Source organism: Molossus molossus, unplaced genomic scaffold, assembly GCF_014108415.1.
Source record: "Molossus molossus isolate mMolMol1 unplaced genomic scaffold, mMolMol1.p scaffold_m16_p_5, whole genome shotgun sequence".
NCBI classification, from domain to species: domain Eukaryota; kingdom Metazoa; phylum Chordata; class Mammalia; order Chiroptera; family Molossidae; genus Molossus; species Molossus molossus.
This window is the reverse complement of record NW_023425388.1, coordinates 79963981-79982947: the sequence shown is the minus strand read 5'-3', so window position 1 is coordinate 79982947 and position 18967 is coordinate 79963981. Positions and strand designations below refer to the sequence as shown.

General features: G+C 38.1%; 1 protein-coding gene across 2 annotated transcripts in view; it reads left to right on the top strand.

Moving 5' to 3' along the window:
* ALCAM (activated leukocyte cell adhesion molecule) overlaps nt 1–18967 on the top strand; it is a 202067-nt gene that overhangs the window by 158251 nt on the left and 24849 nt on the right. For both annotated transcript variants that reach the window (XM_036242876.1, XM_036242875.1), the window contains exons 4-12: nt 616–680; nt 1831–1918; nt 2635–2817; nt 6889–7016; nt 8452–8584; nt 12314–12426; nt 14823–14958; nt 15067–15200; nt 17686–17818. In XM_036242876.1, the coding sequence (XP_036098769.1) occupies nt 616–680; nt 1831–1918; nt 2635–2817; nt 6889–7016; nt 8452–8584; nt 12314–12426; nt 14823–14958; nt 15067–15200; nt 17686–17818 (1113 nt within the window). The remainder of the gene's footprint in view (nt 1–615; nt 681–1830; nt 1919–2634; nt 2818–6888; nt 7017–8451; nt 8585–12313; nt 12427–14822; nt 14959–15066; nt 15201–17685; nt 17819–18967) is intronic.

Below are 18967 nucleotides of genomic sequence, written 5' to 3'. Positions count from 1 at the left end.
GTAACTTCACTTAAAAGATAAGGTTTAACTTGGGCCTCTGTATCCTTAATTAACTTTGTATTTCTCATGATTCTGGAGCAATAATTCTTAAACTTTATTGTGCCCTAGAATTCCCTACGGAACTTGTTATAAATGTAGATTTATTGGAATCTCTCCCCAGAGATTCTGATTCCTTTGGCCAGGTAGTATGCAGAAGTCTGCATTTTAAAGGTGCACCCCTGAGAGGCTGATTCAGGTGGATTCAGGTCTCCCTTTAAGGAGCTGGAGGCTATTGATAAGTAGACATGGTAATCAATGGGAGATAATACATCCTGTTTAGTACATTGCCCTCTGTTCCACTATCAAATCCATATTTATTGTTTCTAAAGTGTCCAGAAAACATCATTGATATTTTATTCCAGAGGAGTTACAAGCATTTAAAATAATATTTAACATAATAAAGCCAATATTTGAAGGGGGCGGACTAACTAAATTTTATAATTACATATTCTATAGGAAATCTATATGTTTGTTGCCTGATTTTCTACTTTGAGTAAATGAATTATTTTTTATAAGCCCAATCACACCCTTTTATTCTTGCATGTGTACTTAAAACCTTTCTCCGCTTAACTTTAGAGCAACCATCGAAACCTGAAATTGTTAGCAAAGCACCATTTCTTGAAACAGAGAAGCTAACAAAGGTAAGAACTTGTTTTTGATTAGTTGCCTTAATACAGCCTAGTCCTAAATGCCCTCTCCTGGCCTCAGGCGCCAGGACAAGTGAGATAAAGTTGCCTCTTGTGTAGTCGACTGTGTGGCAGATGCCAGGCAGGAAGCCAGCATAAGGCGAGCGGAGTCACAAAGGAAGGCGATGACATTTCCGAAGGAAGAGAGGGGGGACGAGAGTTAAAAGAGGCATGTTTTTCTTATTTGAATGAACTGAATACTTAATGGAGTCATGAAAGATGAGTGGATTTTCCCCAGATGTGAAAGAGAATGTTTTGGGGGAAACATCAAGTTATCTGCTTTGCTGAATCTTAGGGAAGAGAGCAAAGTTGGAGGTACATCTGGAGAGGTAAGGAGAGGCTGGGTCATGATAGGCCTTCTATGTTACGTAGGGAATTTGGACTTTACTCTTTTGACAAATTAAGCTTCTGGCAAGTTAAAGTATAAGTGTGAGAAGATCAGATTTGAAAGATCACATGAGCAAAGAGTCAATGGAGGCTGTCCTGAAGGAATGTCAGTTGACTAATGACCCCATTGCATTAGCTAAGTTACCTCAATTATCCTTTGTCTGTGGGGGAAACCAAGTCTGGAATTCTTTGAATCAGATTAAAGTTTCCCACATAATACTATTTTATAAACATTAAGTGTTAAAATTAAAACACACCTGAAGAAAAGTGTTGGGAGTTACAGATCGTAGTGAGTACACGTAACGTAGTCGGGAACGTATGTGGTATGAAGCTGGAGACGTAGCTGCACTGTAATGATTCCTGCACATGCAAATCCACGAACCATGGCAATAGTCAGTGTTAATGTCATTATGTTATTTAATGGTACACGGTAAAGATAAATAATGTCAAGATAAAGTTGGTAATGCTTTCCCACGAAGGTGGTTTTATTAATAGTTTCTATGGCATATTTTAAAATGGGAAATACCATAATTTTAAGTGTGAAACATTGTGTGTGTTTTTTACAAGAGAGCATTTATTCAGTCCTTAGTCAGTGCTTAGAAAAATGAATGGGTCAGGAAACCTTTGAGATAAGTCTAAAATCCTCTGAGGATTCTGAGCTTCCAAATTGACTTCTGACAAAATCCAAGGTAGTAACATTTCCCCTTTTATTTTGCAGTTAGGTGACTGCATTTCAAAAGACAGTTACCCAGATGGCAACATCACATGGTACAGGAGTGGAAAAGTGCTGCAACCCCTTGAAGGAGGTGGGTATGAAGTGGGCACTACCTTCCAATGACCTGCTTGGACTTCTCTTATCTAGGGATCCCTTAAGCTATTCTGCATCTACATGGATTGCCCTCCTTTGATCTGTGACCCGGTGCTTTGGTGCTTTGTTACTTTAAGTAGCCATTAAGTTATTTAGTTAGTTAGTTAGTTAGTTAGTTAGTTAGTTAATCCTCACCCAAGGACATTTTCCCATGTTTTGTTCAGATAGAGTGGGAGGAAGAGAGAGAGAGAGAGAGAGAGAGAGAGAGAGAGAGAGAGGGGGAGAGAGAGAGAGAGAAACATCGATGTGAAAGGGACACATCGAGTGGCTGCCTCCTCTAGGACCCAACCAGAGCCGGGGACAAACTGCAACCGACCGATGCTCTAATCGCTGAGCCAAACCAGCCAGGGCATTTAAGTGATTTTTTTAACACCTTCTTAGCCCTTGTGCAGAATCATCTAGAGCAGAGAAAATTATGTCTGTATGTGGCATGTTTTAGAAGTTAATTAAAGGGAGTGGGAAATCAGACTCCAGGGCTCCATTTCTGCCTCTGCCTCCAATTCGTGTTTTTGAAAAGCCATCCTACCAATCTACCTGTTAAATACATTGAGAAGGACAAACCACTCCTCAAAGGTTTGTGACATCTAGTTAAGATTTGTGATTTTTGTGTGTGTGATGAAAGATCCTATCATTAGTGTTCTATGTTTTCCTCAGCGGTGGTCATAAATTTTATAAAGGATATAGACCCAGTAACTCAACTCTATACCATGACCTCGTCCCTGGAGTACAAGACAACCAAGGCGGACATACAAATGCCATTTGCCTGCTCTGTGACATATTATGGGCCAGCAGGCCAGAAAACAGTTCATTCTGAACAAGCCGTCTTTGATATCTACTGTAAGTAACTCAACATATAATTATGCAATTTTAATGCATTAGGAAAAAAACATTCAAATGCTTATCAATCTTTTAAGTCCCAATCCTAGTGATCTCTGGGTTCTACTTCCAACCCCTTACCCCTATTCCATAGCACTCTAAAAATTACTTTCTTATTGAAAGACCTAAAGAATAAAGGCTTATATGTCTTGTGGTATCTTTCACTTTCTATTTTGTTATTTATGAGCATTGTTTTCTGTGCTCTATTAGATGCTAAGTTCCTTAAATACAAGATCTCTATTAGTCTTGTCCCTTCTGGTGGTCTTCAGCCCTGGCACACAGCCATGCACTGTGTAGGAGTTCAAAATGCCATCTGATGGTTTTCTGAATGAGTGACTGATTGGTCTTCTAGATAAGGGACTTCCCTTTCAATAAAAATATTTGTTTTATTAATGAACTCAATTGCATAAGTTAAATAGGATGTTATATTCCAAGGTGTTTAAGTTTATTTCATAGATTTGGAAAATAGTAGACTACAAAGGAAACTTCTTGATCATGTGGCCTAACTCAATTATTTTACTTAGTAGTTAAGTGAGGCCCTGAACCTTGTTCTAAATTAGCTGTAGAGACTGGGTTCGAACTCTTCTCTCCAATGCTGTGCTCTTGCCTGTAAGACAGGCCAAGATAATTTAATGACGAGGAGCAAACATGTCAGTGTTCAGTGCCAATTACTGTGTGTTTCTTGAAGAATAGTTTAAATACTCTAGGTCTCACCTTTCTTATCTCAAATTGGGAAAAATATAACACTTAACTCAGTGTCATTGTGGAGATTAAGTGAAATCACAAATCTAAAATAGCATACTTACTGCACATTAAATGTTCATTATTAAGTACTATTGTCATTATTACTAAATGATTATTATTCCCACATAAAGATATAGATAGTAATATCTTTTTTAAAATAGGCAAGAAAAAATTTTCTCATTTTTTAAAAATGCATCAAAAATTCTTGTAGTACTGCCAGATATTGTAGACTAACCTAGCACTTCTACATCTGTTCTGGAGGAAGGCATGCATTCCCTTTGAGCCTTCAGAGAGTTTTTACCCATCTGCATTTCCATTTTGGTTCCCTAAAGTATGGAACCTTATATAAGAACAAAACTGAAATTCCACTTGCCCTAACAATAAAGGGTCATTTTGCCTCTAACTTGGAAAATGTAAATCAGCTTGATTCAAAAGCAATGATTGAGAAGATGTCCTCATGTACAGCTAAAATCAAACTATTCTTTCTGTAAGTGAAGGAAGAATTCTGTTTGTTCAAAAATATTTAGTTAGAACTAAGCTCTCTTGGTTTAAGTGCAGGAGTACAAGATAGGAAAGAACATCAAAAGAGTAATAAAGAATGGGACGTTGGCTCAAGAAAGAGCAGAAATGCAAGGGAGTGTCAGGCATGGGGAGTTGGTCAGCAGAGACGTCTTGGTCTTACTGAAGGAAATGGTTTCACTGTAACTGGCTGTGTGGGACATATTTGGCATGGTTTTGGGGAAGGTACCATTTATGCACAGCTGGGCTTCATGGTGAAAACACAAAGGTGTTTGAGATACAGTCCTGACATTTAAGGAATTGACTACTTCACCAGAGAAATAAGACACCAGCATCAGAAGGAAATTGTCAAGGCGAGATTGCAAGTGGTCCACGTGCCGCAGGAACCTGATGAACCATCCTAAAGGCTCAGGTGCTCAAGGATAGCGATTGTCAAATTTGCTTACATCATGTACAGTGTTCACATTATTACAGTATTAAGTGTTAAGTATGGTGTGATCAAAACTTGAAAGGTCATTGAAGGCAGGGACTGTGCTGCTTTTGCCTTTATAACTCTAGCACTTAGTACCTGTAGAAAAAGTTATTAGCTAATGAATTAATAAATGACTGGACAGAAGGATAAAGTGGAGAGATGGGAAAAGTCATTGAGTAGGCTCTTTTGTGTATTAGGTAGGGACATGTTCAGAGTAGGGAGATGAAAAACAGATACCAGGTTAGGAAATATTTATTTCAATCTTACATGTTAGGGATGCATGAGGGTTTTGAATATCATCATACCAGTGAAAGCATTACTTAAAAATTGATTTAGAGGAAATACACAGGGGTTGGCAAAAGTAGATTTACAGTTGTTCGTACAAAAAATACAATAATTAAGTAATAATGTAAGAATAAACTGTTTCACAGACTCATAACTGTAAACCTACTTTTGCCCACCCCTGTGTATGAAGGAGTAGAAAACAGGAAAGGACAAGGTGAGGGGCTGAATGAAGTTTGCTGGCATTGCTTTTGAAGGAAGGTTACTTACACCTGGCCTAGGGAAGCATTAGTGGGAATTGAAGGGAAGAATCACATGGCAAATATATTCACTATTAATTATTAAGACTGGGTGATGGAGTGGATATGACAAGACAAAAGAGAAAGCCAGGGAAACTGGCAGAATGACAGTAAAATTTAAAGTCGGGGCAAAGGAAGTACAAGAGATCATTAGCTTTGTTTGAGGCATGTTAGTGGATATCAAGGAAGTTACTATGGAAAATAAAATGTGTTATGTGAGCTCTCTGATCTCCACTGAGTCTTTCAACCCTCTCATACTCAGAGAGCCTACTAAAAAGGGGACACTGAGGAGGGGAGGTTTTAAATGGAGCAGGAAGTCAAAAGGATCGTGATCCCTAGCCGTTGTGTCAGCCTTGACTGGCCGTGTGCCTCACTGATGAGCCACAGGCCAAAACTAGTCAGAGAGGGCCACGTAAAAGAGTTAGGAAGACCCAGAAATGGAAAGTCGGTAGGGAACAAAATCAAATTTAATTGACTTTCCAACTTTCCTAGGCACTGCTGGTCAGGGATCTACCCCAGGCAAATTCAGAAAAACGAACAAAAAGTATATTAAATGAATCATTGTTCAGCCTCAGAACATTCTGGGTAAATATTCAGAGATGCCCAAGCATGAAGAAAAGGCAAAGAAGCAATCTATAACAATCCTTCTAAGTCTTTTTCTTTTCCTCTGTACTTTAATTTTCGAAATATAAATAAATGACTGCAAGAGATGGAAGAAAGCCTCCAAATCGACCACTTATTTGTTGTGTTATTGCTAATAGCGAAATAAGTCTTCACAGATAATGCTTAGTGCTACCGGTCTGGAAATACAGATACATGCCTCCATGGTGGAAAGGTTCTCTAAAATAAACCTTTGCATTAAATGATTTTGAAATTCATTGTTTATTGCATTATCAAGGTATATAACAAGTGGCTAAGTTAGGAAGTGAGTGATTTATAACCACCAACACCACCTCTTTTTATTTCATATTTGTTAGATACAGACCACTGCAGTCAGCCTTTAATTTCTTCAGCATTCTGCTGTTGAGCAGTGGCCTCACTAAAGAATACCCTTTGGCCCTATTTTCTCCATAAAATTGACTGAAATGGAATGAAAGTTGCATCTTGGCTCCACTGAACAGAAGAGAATTATAATCTACTTACGGTCCTGTTGATTGTGTTAAGCGTCTCCCTCAGTTCACGGCATTCATCTTTTTGAAAGCCGATCCACTCTCCTGCATGCTCCAAGTCTTGCTGGCATTATTTAGCTCATGTATCTTTTTATTTAATATAAGGTATTATTGTGTAATGTGAGTGCAGGGGTGCCTAATAGCTTTAGCTACTTTGCTCGCTGATCCGGTCTTTCCGAACTGTAAGATTCATGTAATATAGTTAAATGTCCCTGTAATGAAATCATATAGTGAGATTGTTCCTACCGGTCTTGCATCCATAAAATAATTATGATCATTCCTACCTCAGTGGAAGACATTTTGCCAAGAAGAAATTGGTTTTCATGTAACAAGGTCTCTTTGTAGTTTGTTCTAACCAAGATTAGAGATTAGTGCTTGGGGTAGCAAGTAGCAGTTAACTTCACTCCTTCTATAAAAAGATACATTTAAGTAATTACCATTACTAGCTTCTTGAGACAATTGTGTATAATTGAGTTATTTATGTTGTATGTACAGAGGTATTTGGTACTTGACAAAAATGTTTAACTCGTACCTGTGACTCTTGCAGATCCTACGGAGCAGGTAACGATACAAGTGCTGCCACCAAAAAGTGCCATCAAAGAAGGGGACAATATTACTCTGAAATGCTTGGGAAATGGAAACCCTCCTCCACAGGAGTTTCTGTTTTACTTACCAGTAAGTGCTTAAGGATGATTACTTGAGTTGGACTATCATTTTGTCCTGTTGTTAGGCAGCTGGCCAGCAACAAGGATTGAATGTACTTGGGCAGAGTGAGGGAGTAAGGATGTTTTCCTCGGGGACAAGGGACACCTGTAGAATGTCCTTAGAAAGCTTTTTCAGCATCTGCCAATGGTCTTGCCTCCCCCCTCCATCCCAATATTAAGAGATTTCAAGGAAAAAAGCTGATCACCGGAAATAATTACAAAACCTCAAACATTTCATTATCCAAGTAAACAGTGCACACCTGCTCTTTAGAAGCAGCTACCTGTACAATGAAGATGGCTGCCCATGCTCTGATACCGGTTCTGGATCCACCACAGCACCGTCCTGAACACAGCTTCAAACTCGGAGGAGGAAGGGAGCTGTTGTAGATTATATTTAGCTTCTCAGACCAAAGCTGGGGCTATATCTTGCCAGTGGACATGGTCTCGAAGCACCCGTTCTCAAGTTTTATCAGTACCATAGCTGAAAGGAATGATATGTAGAGAGGGTCATTGGGAAGATTCTTGTAGGATGTGTTCTATGTGTCATAGCGTTATGGAGAGACTAGGAGACAACCCATCTGAGGACACTTGTCTGCTCTCCCATAGCTTCTCCTGAGTTTCTCTTTGACATCACTTTCCACTGAGAGAAGCCGTGTACAACTCGAGACACATTGACTGCGAAGATGCGTCTCCAAATGGCATCTGCCACATTACTCAGTAGGGTTTACATCACATTACTCAGAAGACTAGTTTAGGTCACTTCTTTTAGACTTCAGAGTGGACAGGCAACGTTGTTTCTTCTAATACATTGACATACTGTTTTTGTCTAATGTGCACATGCAATTTGGAAACTAGTTATGTTTTCACCTTGGCTCTCAGGGATCATGGAGCCAGATGCTTGTCTTAGCTTTAGCAACAATAACTGGTACTCAATTTTTTTTGGTTAACATATATTCCTAGTTCATCTATATTTTTATCTTTTTGTTTGTTATGGATTATTTCCCCATTTGTTTATTTAGTTTTCTCTTTTACTTTCTCCCCTTTTTTTGCTTCCTACTTTCCTTTTGTTTTTCCTTCCTTTTTCCTACCTTTCATTTTCTCCATTTTATTTGGACATACGGCATGTTTTCTTTTAAATTGTTTTGTCTCTTTCTGTCAAATCAGGCAAGACATAAATATAAAAATAAAATATTGAAAAATTAAAAAAAAACATTCATCCAATGTACCAATAACATGGATATCATCAATACAGTGTAAGTTAGCTCCTCAATATCAATTAGTTTTCCAGGAATCAGATAATACAAACTGTATTCTCCTTTGAGAAAATGTCATTTTCATCAAGCACTACAACTGTTCTTATTGTGGCTACCAAGTGTAATAACAGAATGTTTTGCCTCTATCAAAAGGGACAGCCCGAAGGAATCAGAAGCTCAAATACGTACACCTTGACAGACGTGAGGCGCAACGCAACAGGAGACTACAGATGCTCCCTGACAGACAAAAAAGGCATGGTCGCCTCAACCGTCATCACAGTTCACTGTGAGTCACCTGTCCTTCCCATCATGTGGTTTCATTTGACCAAAAAGCAAGTTCCACCTTGGTCCAGTTTGCACTGCAATATTGAAATCTTGCATGGATCTAATAGCTGCAACTTTTGAAAGTGGTAAACCTCTGTCTTTTTTTTTTTTTTTTTATGCCTTCAATTTGAGGTATCAACAAAATATACACATGATGTCAAAGAAATAACTCACTTTATCTTTAATGAAAATATTTAGATATTCTTAAAGTTTATAAGATTGCATTTGGCACATAAAAGTGTAGCTCAGGTATCTTTTTGTTATTGTTCTTAATCCTCAGCCGAGAATATTTTTCCATTGATTTATAGAGTGATAGGGAGGGAGACAGAGAAATATCGATGTGAGAGAGACACATCCATTGGTTGCCTCCTACATGACACCTACTGGAGCTGAGGATCGAACTTGCAACCCAGGTACATGCCCTTCACCAGGAATCAAACCCAAGATCCTTTGGTCCACCAGCCCATGCTCCAACTGCTCAAACCACTCAGGGGGGCATGGATTTTTTAAAATTACAGAATAAATAATACTAACACCCAAAATCAAGCAACACAAAGTTAATGTAGACTCAACCTTTGGAAGAGGAGGTAGAGACTAGTAAAAGCCATTTATTGGCTTATTTAGAGAAAGATAGAACCTTTTTAGAAACAGAACCTCTTCAGAATCACTCTGAAATACCTTTGCTGTTAACGTTTCACCTGCTTTTGATCTCCAGTGTGACAGAAAAAGATACACACAAAAAACAGACACTTTGCTTGTGTTCTATATTTTATAATTCCTGACAGTTTGTATTACTGAGTGAGATACTTGATGCAGTGTGGAACTTGGGAATGAATCTGAACTACTCTCTGGTAACAGTTGACTTCACAGAGTGCTTTGGGCAAATGTCAGTCTTGCTTCGAGGTATAGACCAAACTTTCTAATACATCTTTTGTACCTAACAGCACCCCATATAAATAGGTTTTCAGTAGACATGATCCACTGCCATCATATTGAGGAGGAGGGGTTTCTTTGTTTTAAACTTGGAAGAGATTTTAGAAATTGTTCTGAGAAAATGCTTTTAAATCTTTTGCTCTACTAATAATGCTTGGAAAACATGTGGGATAAGAAGCTAAAACTTTGAGGGAGATACAAGGAAGTACATTAGGGAATAGAATAACCAGATGGTTGCTTCTGAGTCTCTGACGTTGTAAGGGCACCCTCAGGAGGCCTAGAAAAATGTGCACTGTGAAGAAATATCCACATGCAGTCGGTCCATTTCTCTGTTTGTTCCATATCCATGTTACACACATCTCAGCATGTCTGCCACTAGGGGCTGTTTAGACAAAAGCAGTGACCTCCCAGGATAACATCTGTGCTACTTTTCTCTGAGGACGAGTCAGTCATGGGACCATTGATCCAGCCTGTTCCATTAAAACTAAAGTAAGAGACTGTAACCAGCATATAGAATTGCCTATGGAATAAGTCTCTGATGTCATTGTTCATGAGATATTTGGGTCAATAACCAATAATCCAGTATGTTTATGTTTAAGAGATGTTAGTTACTTAGCTACTCAGGACCCTAAAAGGAGAAGGCTCTCTTTTGTATCACCGGTAGGTCAATCAGGGAGAAATAGATAACAGATTGATAAAGCAAAAGACCTGGCTGCAGCCACAAAGTACCGCCATGATCAGCTGAGATGAGAAAAAAAAAATTTAAGCAGAGCATGTAACAGTTTAATTGGAGTTCAGTGCATTTTTCTGGATTTAAATGCTTTTTTGTTTTGACAGGTAGACTGTTAACGTTAGGTTTTAAGTCCTATGTAGCTCCTGAAAAGCTGAAAAAAGTATTGCAAGTAAGTCAAGATTTTACTCTAAGTTAGATGAAATGGAAACATAGAAATCTTATTTTTGCCCATTTATCCTTGATTGCTTGTTTGTTTTCCAAACGAGATTTGTTTTCTCTCCATTGATGACTGAGGGAGTGTGGGTGGAGGAGCACCAGCCCACACTTGCACGTGTTTGCGGAACAGATTTCTCATCAGGGCTTTAGCCTGCAGACCATAGATGCTGCTGAAATGTCTGCTCTCCCTCTGCCGACCCATGCACGTGCTAATTCTTCATCAGGACTTCCAGAGCCCATCATCATTCTTTAAAATCTCTTCTCCCTGGCAAGATAGCTAACCAGCAGAGGAAAACCTCTAACACACCCTAAATAGAATTTTCATTTAAATATAATTCATCAAAATATGATCAGGAGACTCCACTTCTCTACATGACCATACATACTTTAATGTTAATGGGAAACTGAGAAAGCATAATTCATCCAGTCAACAGTTATTTTTGAGAGCCTACCCTGTGGCACACACTGGCATCACAGTACAACTGAAGTTATTGTCCCTCCCCTCATGGTGCCTACAGCCTCACAGGAGAAACAAATACTTAAACCTGATGTTCAAACAGTTAACAAACTGCAATTATAACATGTAAAACCAAGGAGAAGCACGGGGTACCATAGCAAATTCCCACTGCTCTAGAACAGTCCTTTACAGCCTGGCCTCAGTTAGTGTATCTGCCCCGTGTGATAACCATTCATATCAGATTACTCGCCATTGAGAAGTCTGTGAAGCTCTCTCACCTCCTTGGCTTTACTTATCTGACAGAAGTTCTTCCTACATCTCCACTCATCAAAACCCTCTCAACCACTGAGGCCACAGACATACTGCCTCTTACACAAAACCTTTATTACTTCTGTGAAACCCAGTTTGGCTCCGGTCTCTATACTCCCATAAGGCTTTGCTTGGACCTCTGTTGGTAGCCCTTTAGTTTTTCAACAAATATTTACTGAGCTCCTCATTTATAGCACAGTTGCCACCAGGGGCTGATTTCCTGCTGCTGTATATTCCATTTGCATCACTGAGTACAGTTGCTTCGACCTCAAAAAGTGGATATCGTGGGCTAATTACTCATCTCTGTATCTCCCATCAGTGCTTGGGACATAGTAGCTGCACAATAAATGTTTGTTATATTGAGTTCGATTTTCCTCATACAGATTTCACTATGATAGAAAGATTTTCATAGCAATTACTTTCCATCTAAAAGATTATACCTCCTTAGATGTGTCTATACTCTATTTTAAAAGATGACATCTGCTAACAGTGTGCCTTACAGTAGATCTCATTTAAAATTTCAACTGCATGAGAAATGTAATAAAATTTTTAAAAACTGTTGAAGTACCACAGGCAATTCTTTCTGAGAAAAACTACGTAGACTACCGCATGGCTTTTCAGTGTATCACCTGCTGGCTAAATATACTTGATTTTCCCATGGTTGCTCTACTTATTCTTTTTATAATATTTATCAAGTCATCATCATTCTTTATTTTCTTCCAGAAGTGATTTAAGAATTTTTTTTTCTTAAGGTGATAGAGCCCTGAGGAATTCATGTGTACAGTGAAAACATCAATCATGCTAACTGCAAATAAATGTACAATCAATTAGGTTGACCATTCACTTTTCTAAACTGGTCTCAAAGCTCTCTTGAGATATGACCGATTATGCTACAGTTCAGTTATTTCAGTCACATAAATCAGTCCTAAATTTTCAAGTGCATTTAGAGGGATTTTTTTTTTTTTTTATCCTTTCTTCTTCAAACTATTTTAACTATCTTATTTCCTGGAGTTTGCATTTTAAGCAGATGTTCTGCTTCACAGATTTGGATTTGTCCTTGAATCCCAGTGGGGAAGTGACCAAGCAGATCGGCGACACCCTGCCTGTGTCCTGCACAATATCTGCCAGTAGGAACGCGACTGTAGTATGGATGAAAGTGAGTAATATCCCTTGGCAAGATGCTGCTGTTGTAATTGATGCTTTCTTAGGCCTCTTCTGCATTCTATGTGATATCCAAATATATTCATGGGCAGTGTGTTTATACACCCATGCACATACTCTTTCTCTTTATATAATAATACAGATCATGTCACAAAAAAATTTTAGAGGTACTCAACAACAGTATGGCATCTATAATTGATGCTCTGAAACTTAGTTTGGGGGTATTCATTCAATTATGTGTGTATACTAAGCAATTATACACTTATACACATGCTCAGAGACACACACATATACATCTGTATTCTTTAGGGCGTAATGATTTATGATGTGTTGTAACCCATATAACTCTCACATGACAGTTACAACAACCCAGTGCAATATGCAGGACATTTATTATTTCCTCACATTATTCATCAAGAAGTTGAGATGAGAGAAATCAGAAAGCTCCTGAGACAGAGAAGAGACTCGAGCTCAGGCCTTACTGAGAGTAAATGCTGTGCTGAAATGAATCTGGGTCTAAAGGTGGGTTGCCCTGAATTGGTAGCTCCTTGGGGGTTCATATCTCTTTTCACCTTTGAGCATTAGAACACCTGAAACTTGCTAGGAGCTTAGTCAGTGCTTTCTGAGTGAGTTCGGATATTTTCTTGTGATTGTCGGAAATGTAGGCCGTTACCTGGGCCCAATTATTGCTATATTTTTAGAGTGAGAAAGTAGGATTGGTCATTTGTGATTTGAGACGGGGTTCCCACCAAAGGTAATGGCCGTAACTGTGATCCCTCCACTCAAATTCTTGGCTAGTGTATCTAAACAGTGCATTTAGCCCCAAAACACGGCATATAACAGGAGCATTTAACCAGTGATGTGTTGACAAAACACATACAAACCATTTGAAATAGGGCTCGGCAAGTATTATCTGTATAAACAATTGTGGAGAAGTGCTTGAGTTTCTTCTTGATGAAAATATAAAGTATTTATATTGTTCTTTAATCTCTTTTAATGCCAGGTCCTCTGTTAGCTGTTCTTTGACTCTTATTTTCTTACCACACTTTGTTTTAACCACAGACTTATCTCAGCTTCTTGTTTGCTTCAATACTAACTGTTGTTACTCCATAAGCTGCATATTTAATTTATTTATAGTCGTTGATAATCAAAGGGCTACACAAGTTCTACGCTACTAGACTACTCAATAGCATCATGAACACTCATAGTATGTTTTACAAGGACTAGAGAAACTAGTTTACTTGGCTAAACTAGTTTCTATATCAACTGCAGTCACTGTTATTCATTGAATACCTAATCTCAGTGGTGCTGATCAATATTGTCTGGCCATTGATTAGGTGATGGGAGAGGGAAAAAATTCATAGTGGACAAAGACAGTATGATCTTAGGATTCTGTTTCACGGTCTGTTTATGAGCATTTCAATTCCTGATAAAATAGTAGGGTTTTCTGTATATCATGTGATCTTTAAAAAGGACATGGAAGGACCTGGAGACTATTACACTAAGAAATAAGCCAGTCAGAGAAAGACAAATATCACATGATCTTACTTATTTGTGGAAAATAATGAACAAAATAAGCTGATGAACAAAATAGACCCAGAGACATGGAGGTAGGGTTCAGACTGACAATTCTCAGAGGAAGGAGGAAGAAGGGACAGGAGGAGATAAATCAAAGAACTTATATGCATATATTCACAACAAATGGACATAGACAACAATACTGTGAAGAGGGGGGGATGGGAGTGGGGAGGAGGGTGTCAATAGAGGAAAAAGAAACATTTATAACAGAAATTAATTAATTAATTTAAAAAATGGAATGTTGTATTTCCTTTGTTCGTTGAAATTAGGATAGTAAGCTGTTATTAAGGGTTTCTCAAAAAAGTATTTTTGTCATAGTTGCCATGGCTCTGTAGTGAAACCCCTGTTTTGATAACTAGATCCTATAAAATGACTTTCATGTGTCTATACCCATCATGATTACATAGCACTGGTCTTCAGTGTTTCTCATTCTTAGTCTCTAGATTCACTCTAAGGAGTAGTTACTAGGAATGGAGAACTTTTCTTACTGTCAAAACATTATATTTATGTAAAGTCCTCATAACAATTCAAGATGATTATTACCCCTTGTACAAATAAGGAAACTGAGCCTCAGATGTTTATCACCTTGCTCCAAATTATAAATTTAATAAACAGCAGAATCCAAAATAATGTCCAATCCTAGAACTGCAAAGGAAAAGGGAAATCTATTTTCTAAGGCATCTGAAGTTAACAAAAACAAGCTTGCATTTTCATTAGCCCCAGAAGGATCATTTTAGATGTAATTATTATCTAATAAATATATCGAGAGTTATTATTGTGCCCTGTGAAGTAATTAACTTTTTATTTAATCAGGATAACACCAGGCTTAAATCTAGCCCATCATTTTCTAGTCTCCAGTATCAGGATGCGGGCAACTACGTCTGCGAAACGGCTCTGCAGGAGGTGGAGGGGCTGAAGAAAAGAGAGTCATTGACTCTCATCGTAGAAGGTAAGGAGACACTTGACCACCCCTTCAAATTCTTCTTTGAGAATGTGCTCTCTGGTGACTCTTATGACCTTAGTTTATCATCTTATTTTAATTTTAATAATACCTCAGGTAAACCTCAAATCAAAATGACAAAGAAAACTGATCCCAGTGGACTGTCTAAAACAATCATCTGCCACGTGGAAGGATTCCCCAAGCCTGCTATTCAGTGGACAATTACCGGTAGCGGAAGTGTCATAAACCAAGCAAGTATCTGTCTTCTTGTTGCACTTGGTCCAGCGGGGGCTTTACTGAGACCGAAACTAGGGGCTCGCTCGTGACCCATGTGGATGATGCGGTGTGTTCTCAGAGGAAGCTTTTGCTAAATTCTTAATTTTCCCAAAGGTGGAATATGGCTCAGAAATTTTAAATCCTAGGGCCACAGAGAATGAAAGAGTCATGATGTTGTGGCTCGTGTCTATTTTCTAAAAGACAGAAATTGAGTGTTGCTCCATTGTCATTGACTCCTGAAACTGGGTGATTAAAACATTAAGGTATGCACTTTTCTGCATCATAAACTTACACATCTGAGTATAAGTGGACTCCATTACTTTGCTTACTTGTATACTTTAAGGGATATTCTTTCTAAGACTGGACTCTGGAATGTGGTGAAGAATACATTCAGTGTTTCCCAAAACGTGATCTGGTTTGTTATGTCAGGGCGACGGCCAGCATAAGGTTGGTTAAATATATAGAGTCTAGGATGCTTCCTTCTCAACAAAAGTGAACCGAAATATTAACCAAACCTTAATATTTGTATCTTTGTCAGGACATTTTAGTAAAAGTAAAGGGCTAAGAACTTATGAACACAACCAGTAATTTTCTTTTTACCTTGACAAAAGAGAAAAAAAAGAAACAAGAATGAGAATCTGGCTTGTCACTAGGGGTTTAGGGCTATAATCCCGTTAAGTTGCCACTGCTTGAGTTACTGAGAAACTTGTTAATTCCATTTTCTCTACGACAGTCTTCATGTCTCTCTTCTCGGTGGAGCCAGTTAAAGACTCTTCCGCAACACCCAGAGGGGCCATTTGATTACCTGAGTCTTCCTGGCTGCCTTCTTCCCAGCTCGGGACCCAGCTGCAGTCTGAGAAGGCATGCGTAATGCAGAGTTGCAATTGGGTTTTGAGTTAAAAGTTCTGCTCTTTCTCTGTCCAGGGAAGTTGGGTTGCTGGTGCAGGTTTGCAATGTGGTTTTGCAGAGCCAGGTGAATTTTGGCTCTTTTACCTATGAGTGATGCAGATATATTTGCATAGCTGCAAGTATGGGAGGTCCCCAAAGCAAATGACTCCTGATTTGGTTCGGTGTGATGGGGACACACAGAAAGCATGCACAAGAGGACAATGCAGTTGTCCTGACTCAGGGGAAAGACCTGAACCATCTGAATTGTTGACAATGTACAGGTTAATGTTTTAGCATCAAAAATGACTATTTCTGTTCTGCTTTTTATTCTCTCTTGTTCAGTTAAGTAATAATTTAACCCAAAAGAACCTATAGGTACAGATAATGTAAGCATAGAAAATAGAAAAAAAAAAAGCATGCAATAAATATTGATGAATGAAAAAGACCAAGATTTAAAAGGCCATCCTAGAAATGAGTAAATGTATTTTGCAGAGATACAAATAACAAAAAGAAAGACTCAGTGAGAAAGTCACATGAAAAATACTGGTGGGAAGTGGTAAAATAGCAGGTGAACTTACTATGAGGATAAAAATAATAATGCCATTCTTCATTGTCAAGGAGAAGAATTGATTCTGGCCCACTTGGTGATATGTTATTTTTCTTGTTCTGGGTTTGTGCTGATACATATAATCTTTCATTTGTTCCCTCCACAATCACTTGGTGAATCTATTATTTTACAACTCCTGAAATCCCTGCCCCACCCTGCCCCAGGGACTAGACAATATCCCTAAGCATGAAACTAGCTCTTGTTCTCAAGGTCTTTGCATTGCAGTCGAAGAGAAAGTTAGGAGGGACCAATACATGGCGTGTATAAATATGGTTGGGAAAAGAATGCAAGTACATATTTGCTTTAGTCGTGTTGGACTGAGGAGTCTAGTCCTAGGGAAGAGATTGAGGTGAATTGTCTCATGTTTGGAGGAATTAAATGTAGTGATTGTCCTCATTAACACTTCACAATAACCAAATGAATTTACCAATAACTTTAAAAGAGCCCATCATCTGTATTTAGCTCAGGAAATTTGAGAAAAAATAGTAGATTTCCCATGAGTAAACTCCTATATAAATAAGAACTTAGATACAATGGTCTGAGAGAAAGGACTTAACCTCTGTAGTGAAGAACAATGTCATAATTTACAAGCAAGCACTAAATTCATTAGTTTATGAAGGGGCAAATGATGATTAATCATTAATTAATATTTCGAGACAAGTACTATCATGCCAAAATATTAACTAACCTGAGCGTCTATTGAAAAAGATGAGTGTAATGAATTTAATTATTGGAATTTACAATAAAAGCATAAACCGGGGTCCAATTATGGATTTACTACATTTTTTCCCTCTCTGCTGTAGATGTGAACTTGAAGTGGTCTATGTCTATGACCTTCCATATACCCTTGAACACCAGAGGGCACTACAGAGCACCAGCCTATCCTGTTTCACTCAGTATTACTCTCTCCCTAGTATTTCATCTAGTTCCATTTCTAAATCCGTATTCCTTTTTTTCTTTTCCAGACAGAGGAATCTCCTTATATCAATGGCAGGTATTATAGTAAAATTATCATTTCCCCTGAAGAGAATGTTACATTAACTTGCACAGCAGAAAACCAGCTGGAGAGAACAGTAAACTCCTTGAATGTCTCTGCTAGTGAGTATTTCATTTCTGACATTAAATAAGTAAGAACATTTGAAGTTATTCTCCATTAGTTTAAAATCTTCAATTCCATCTTCCTATACTGCATTATGGTAAGTTTTATTTATTTTGCATTTGGTATCATCATCATAGGTTCTTTTTTTATTTCTGGTGTCCATTCTTGTACGATTCTTGTCTTGACAGCTCAATCATTTCATGTTTTATGGGTCAAAGACCTTAACTTACACAGGAATATTTCTCAAGAGCAACGGATGACATGAACTGAGTTGCTATTATTTAATCTATGTTTTGTGTTCAGAGTACAGATAATTCAGATTTTCCTTAAAATATTTCTGTAACAGTTTTAATTTTGTTAAAATTTTAATTATCTTTAGTCTATTATTTTGCATTCTAATTCTTTGTGGTTTACATCCCACCGTTATTTTGTACAGAAATGCCACAGGCTTAAAATCATTCAGCAAATTGGTAGTAAAACTCGTATTAGAACTAATGAAATGTAGCTTTAAAAATTAATGCTTTTGAATATCACATTTGAGTCATAGCTAAAAATCATATGACGTCATCTCAGAAAAAGTAGAAAATGTCTGTCCAAAGTGAAATAAGGGTAATACATACATACCAAAAGCGGCTTCTTCTGAAAACTATTGTCATTTATTTGAAATTATCCATCATCTTTCGTTCTGTCATTGTTCCTATTACGATGTCACCCTGAGATCATGACTGGCCTAGAATGAGGCTCAGCTCTGGATGGTCCACACTTGCATCCTTCAGGCAGTTGGAATCCTCTGTGACATTAGCAGGACAGGAATATACTGGCTAGGAATTAGCCGGAGCTAGGAGAAAATAATTGTGTAGAGAGAATAGTTCTTAACGGATTATGACTGGCATACAAAAGCCTGCTGAACTGACAAGAAAAGAACCAAACAAATTTAACTCTGAAATAGGAGCATTGACTTCTCAGAATTTAATTTAGCGAGTATTGATTTGTCCTACCTAGAAAGAGAACTTATCCTCTCCTCCTGAACCCAAGTCTCTTTTTTATTTTCACCCACTGAAATAGTGGTTTCCTAGACTTTGCAGGGCCTTGATCAACATTTAATACGGTCGTTTTTCAATTCAGTGAACACCGCCTGAGATCCCAAT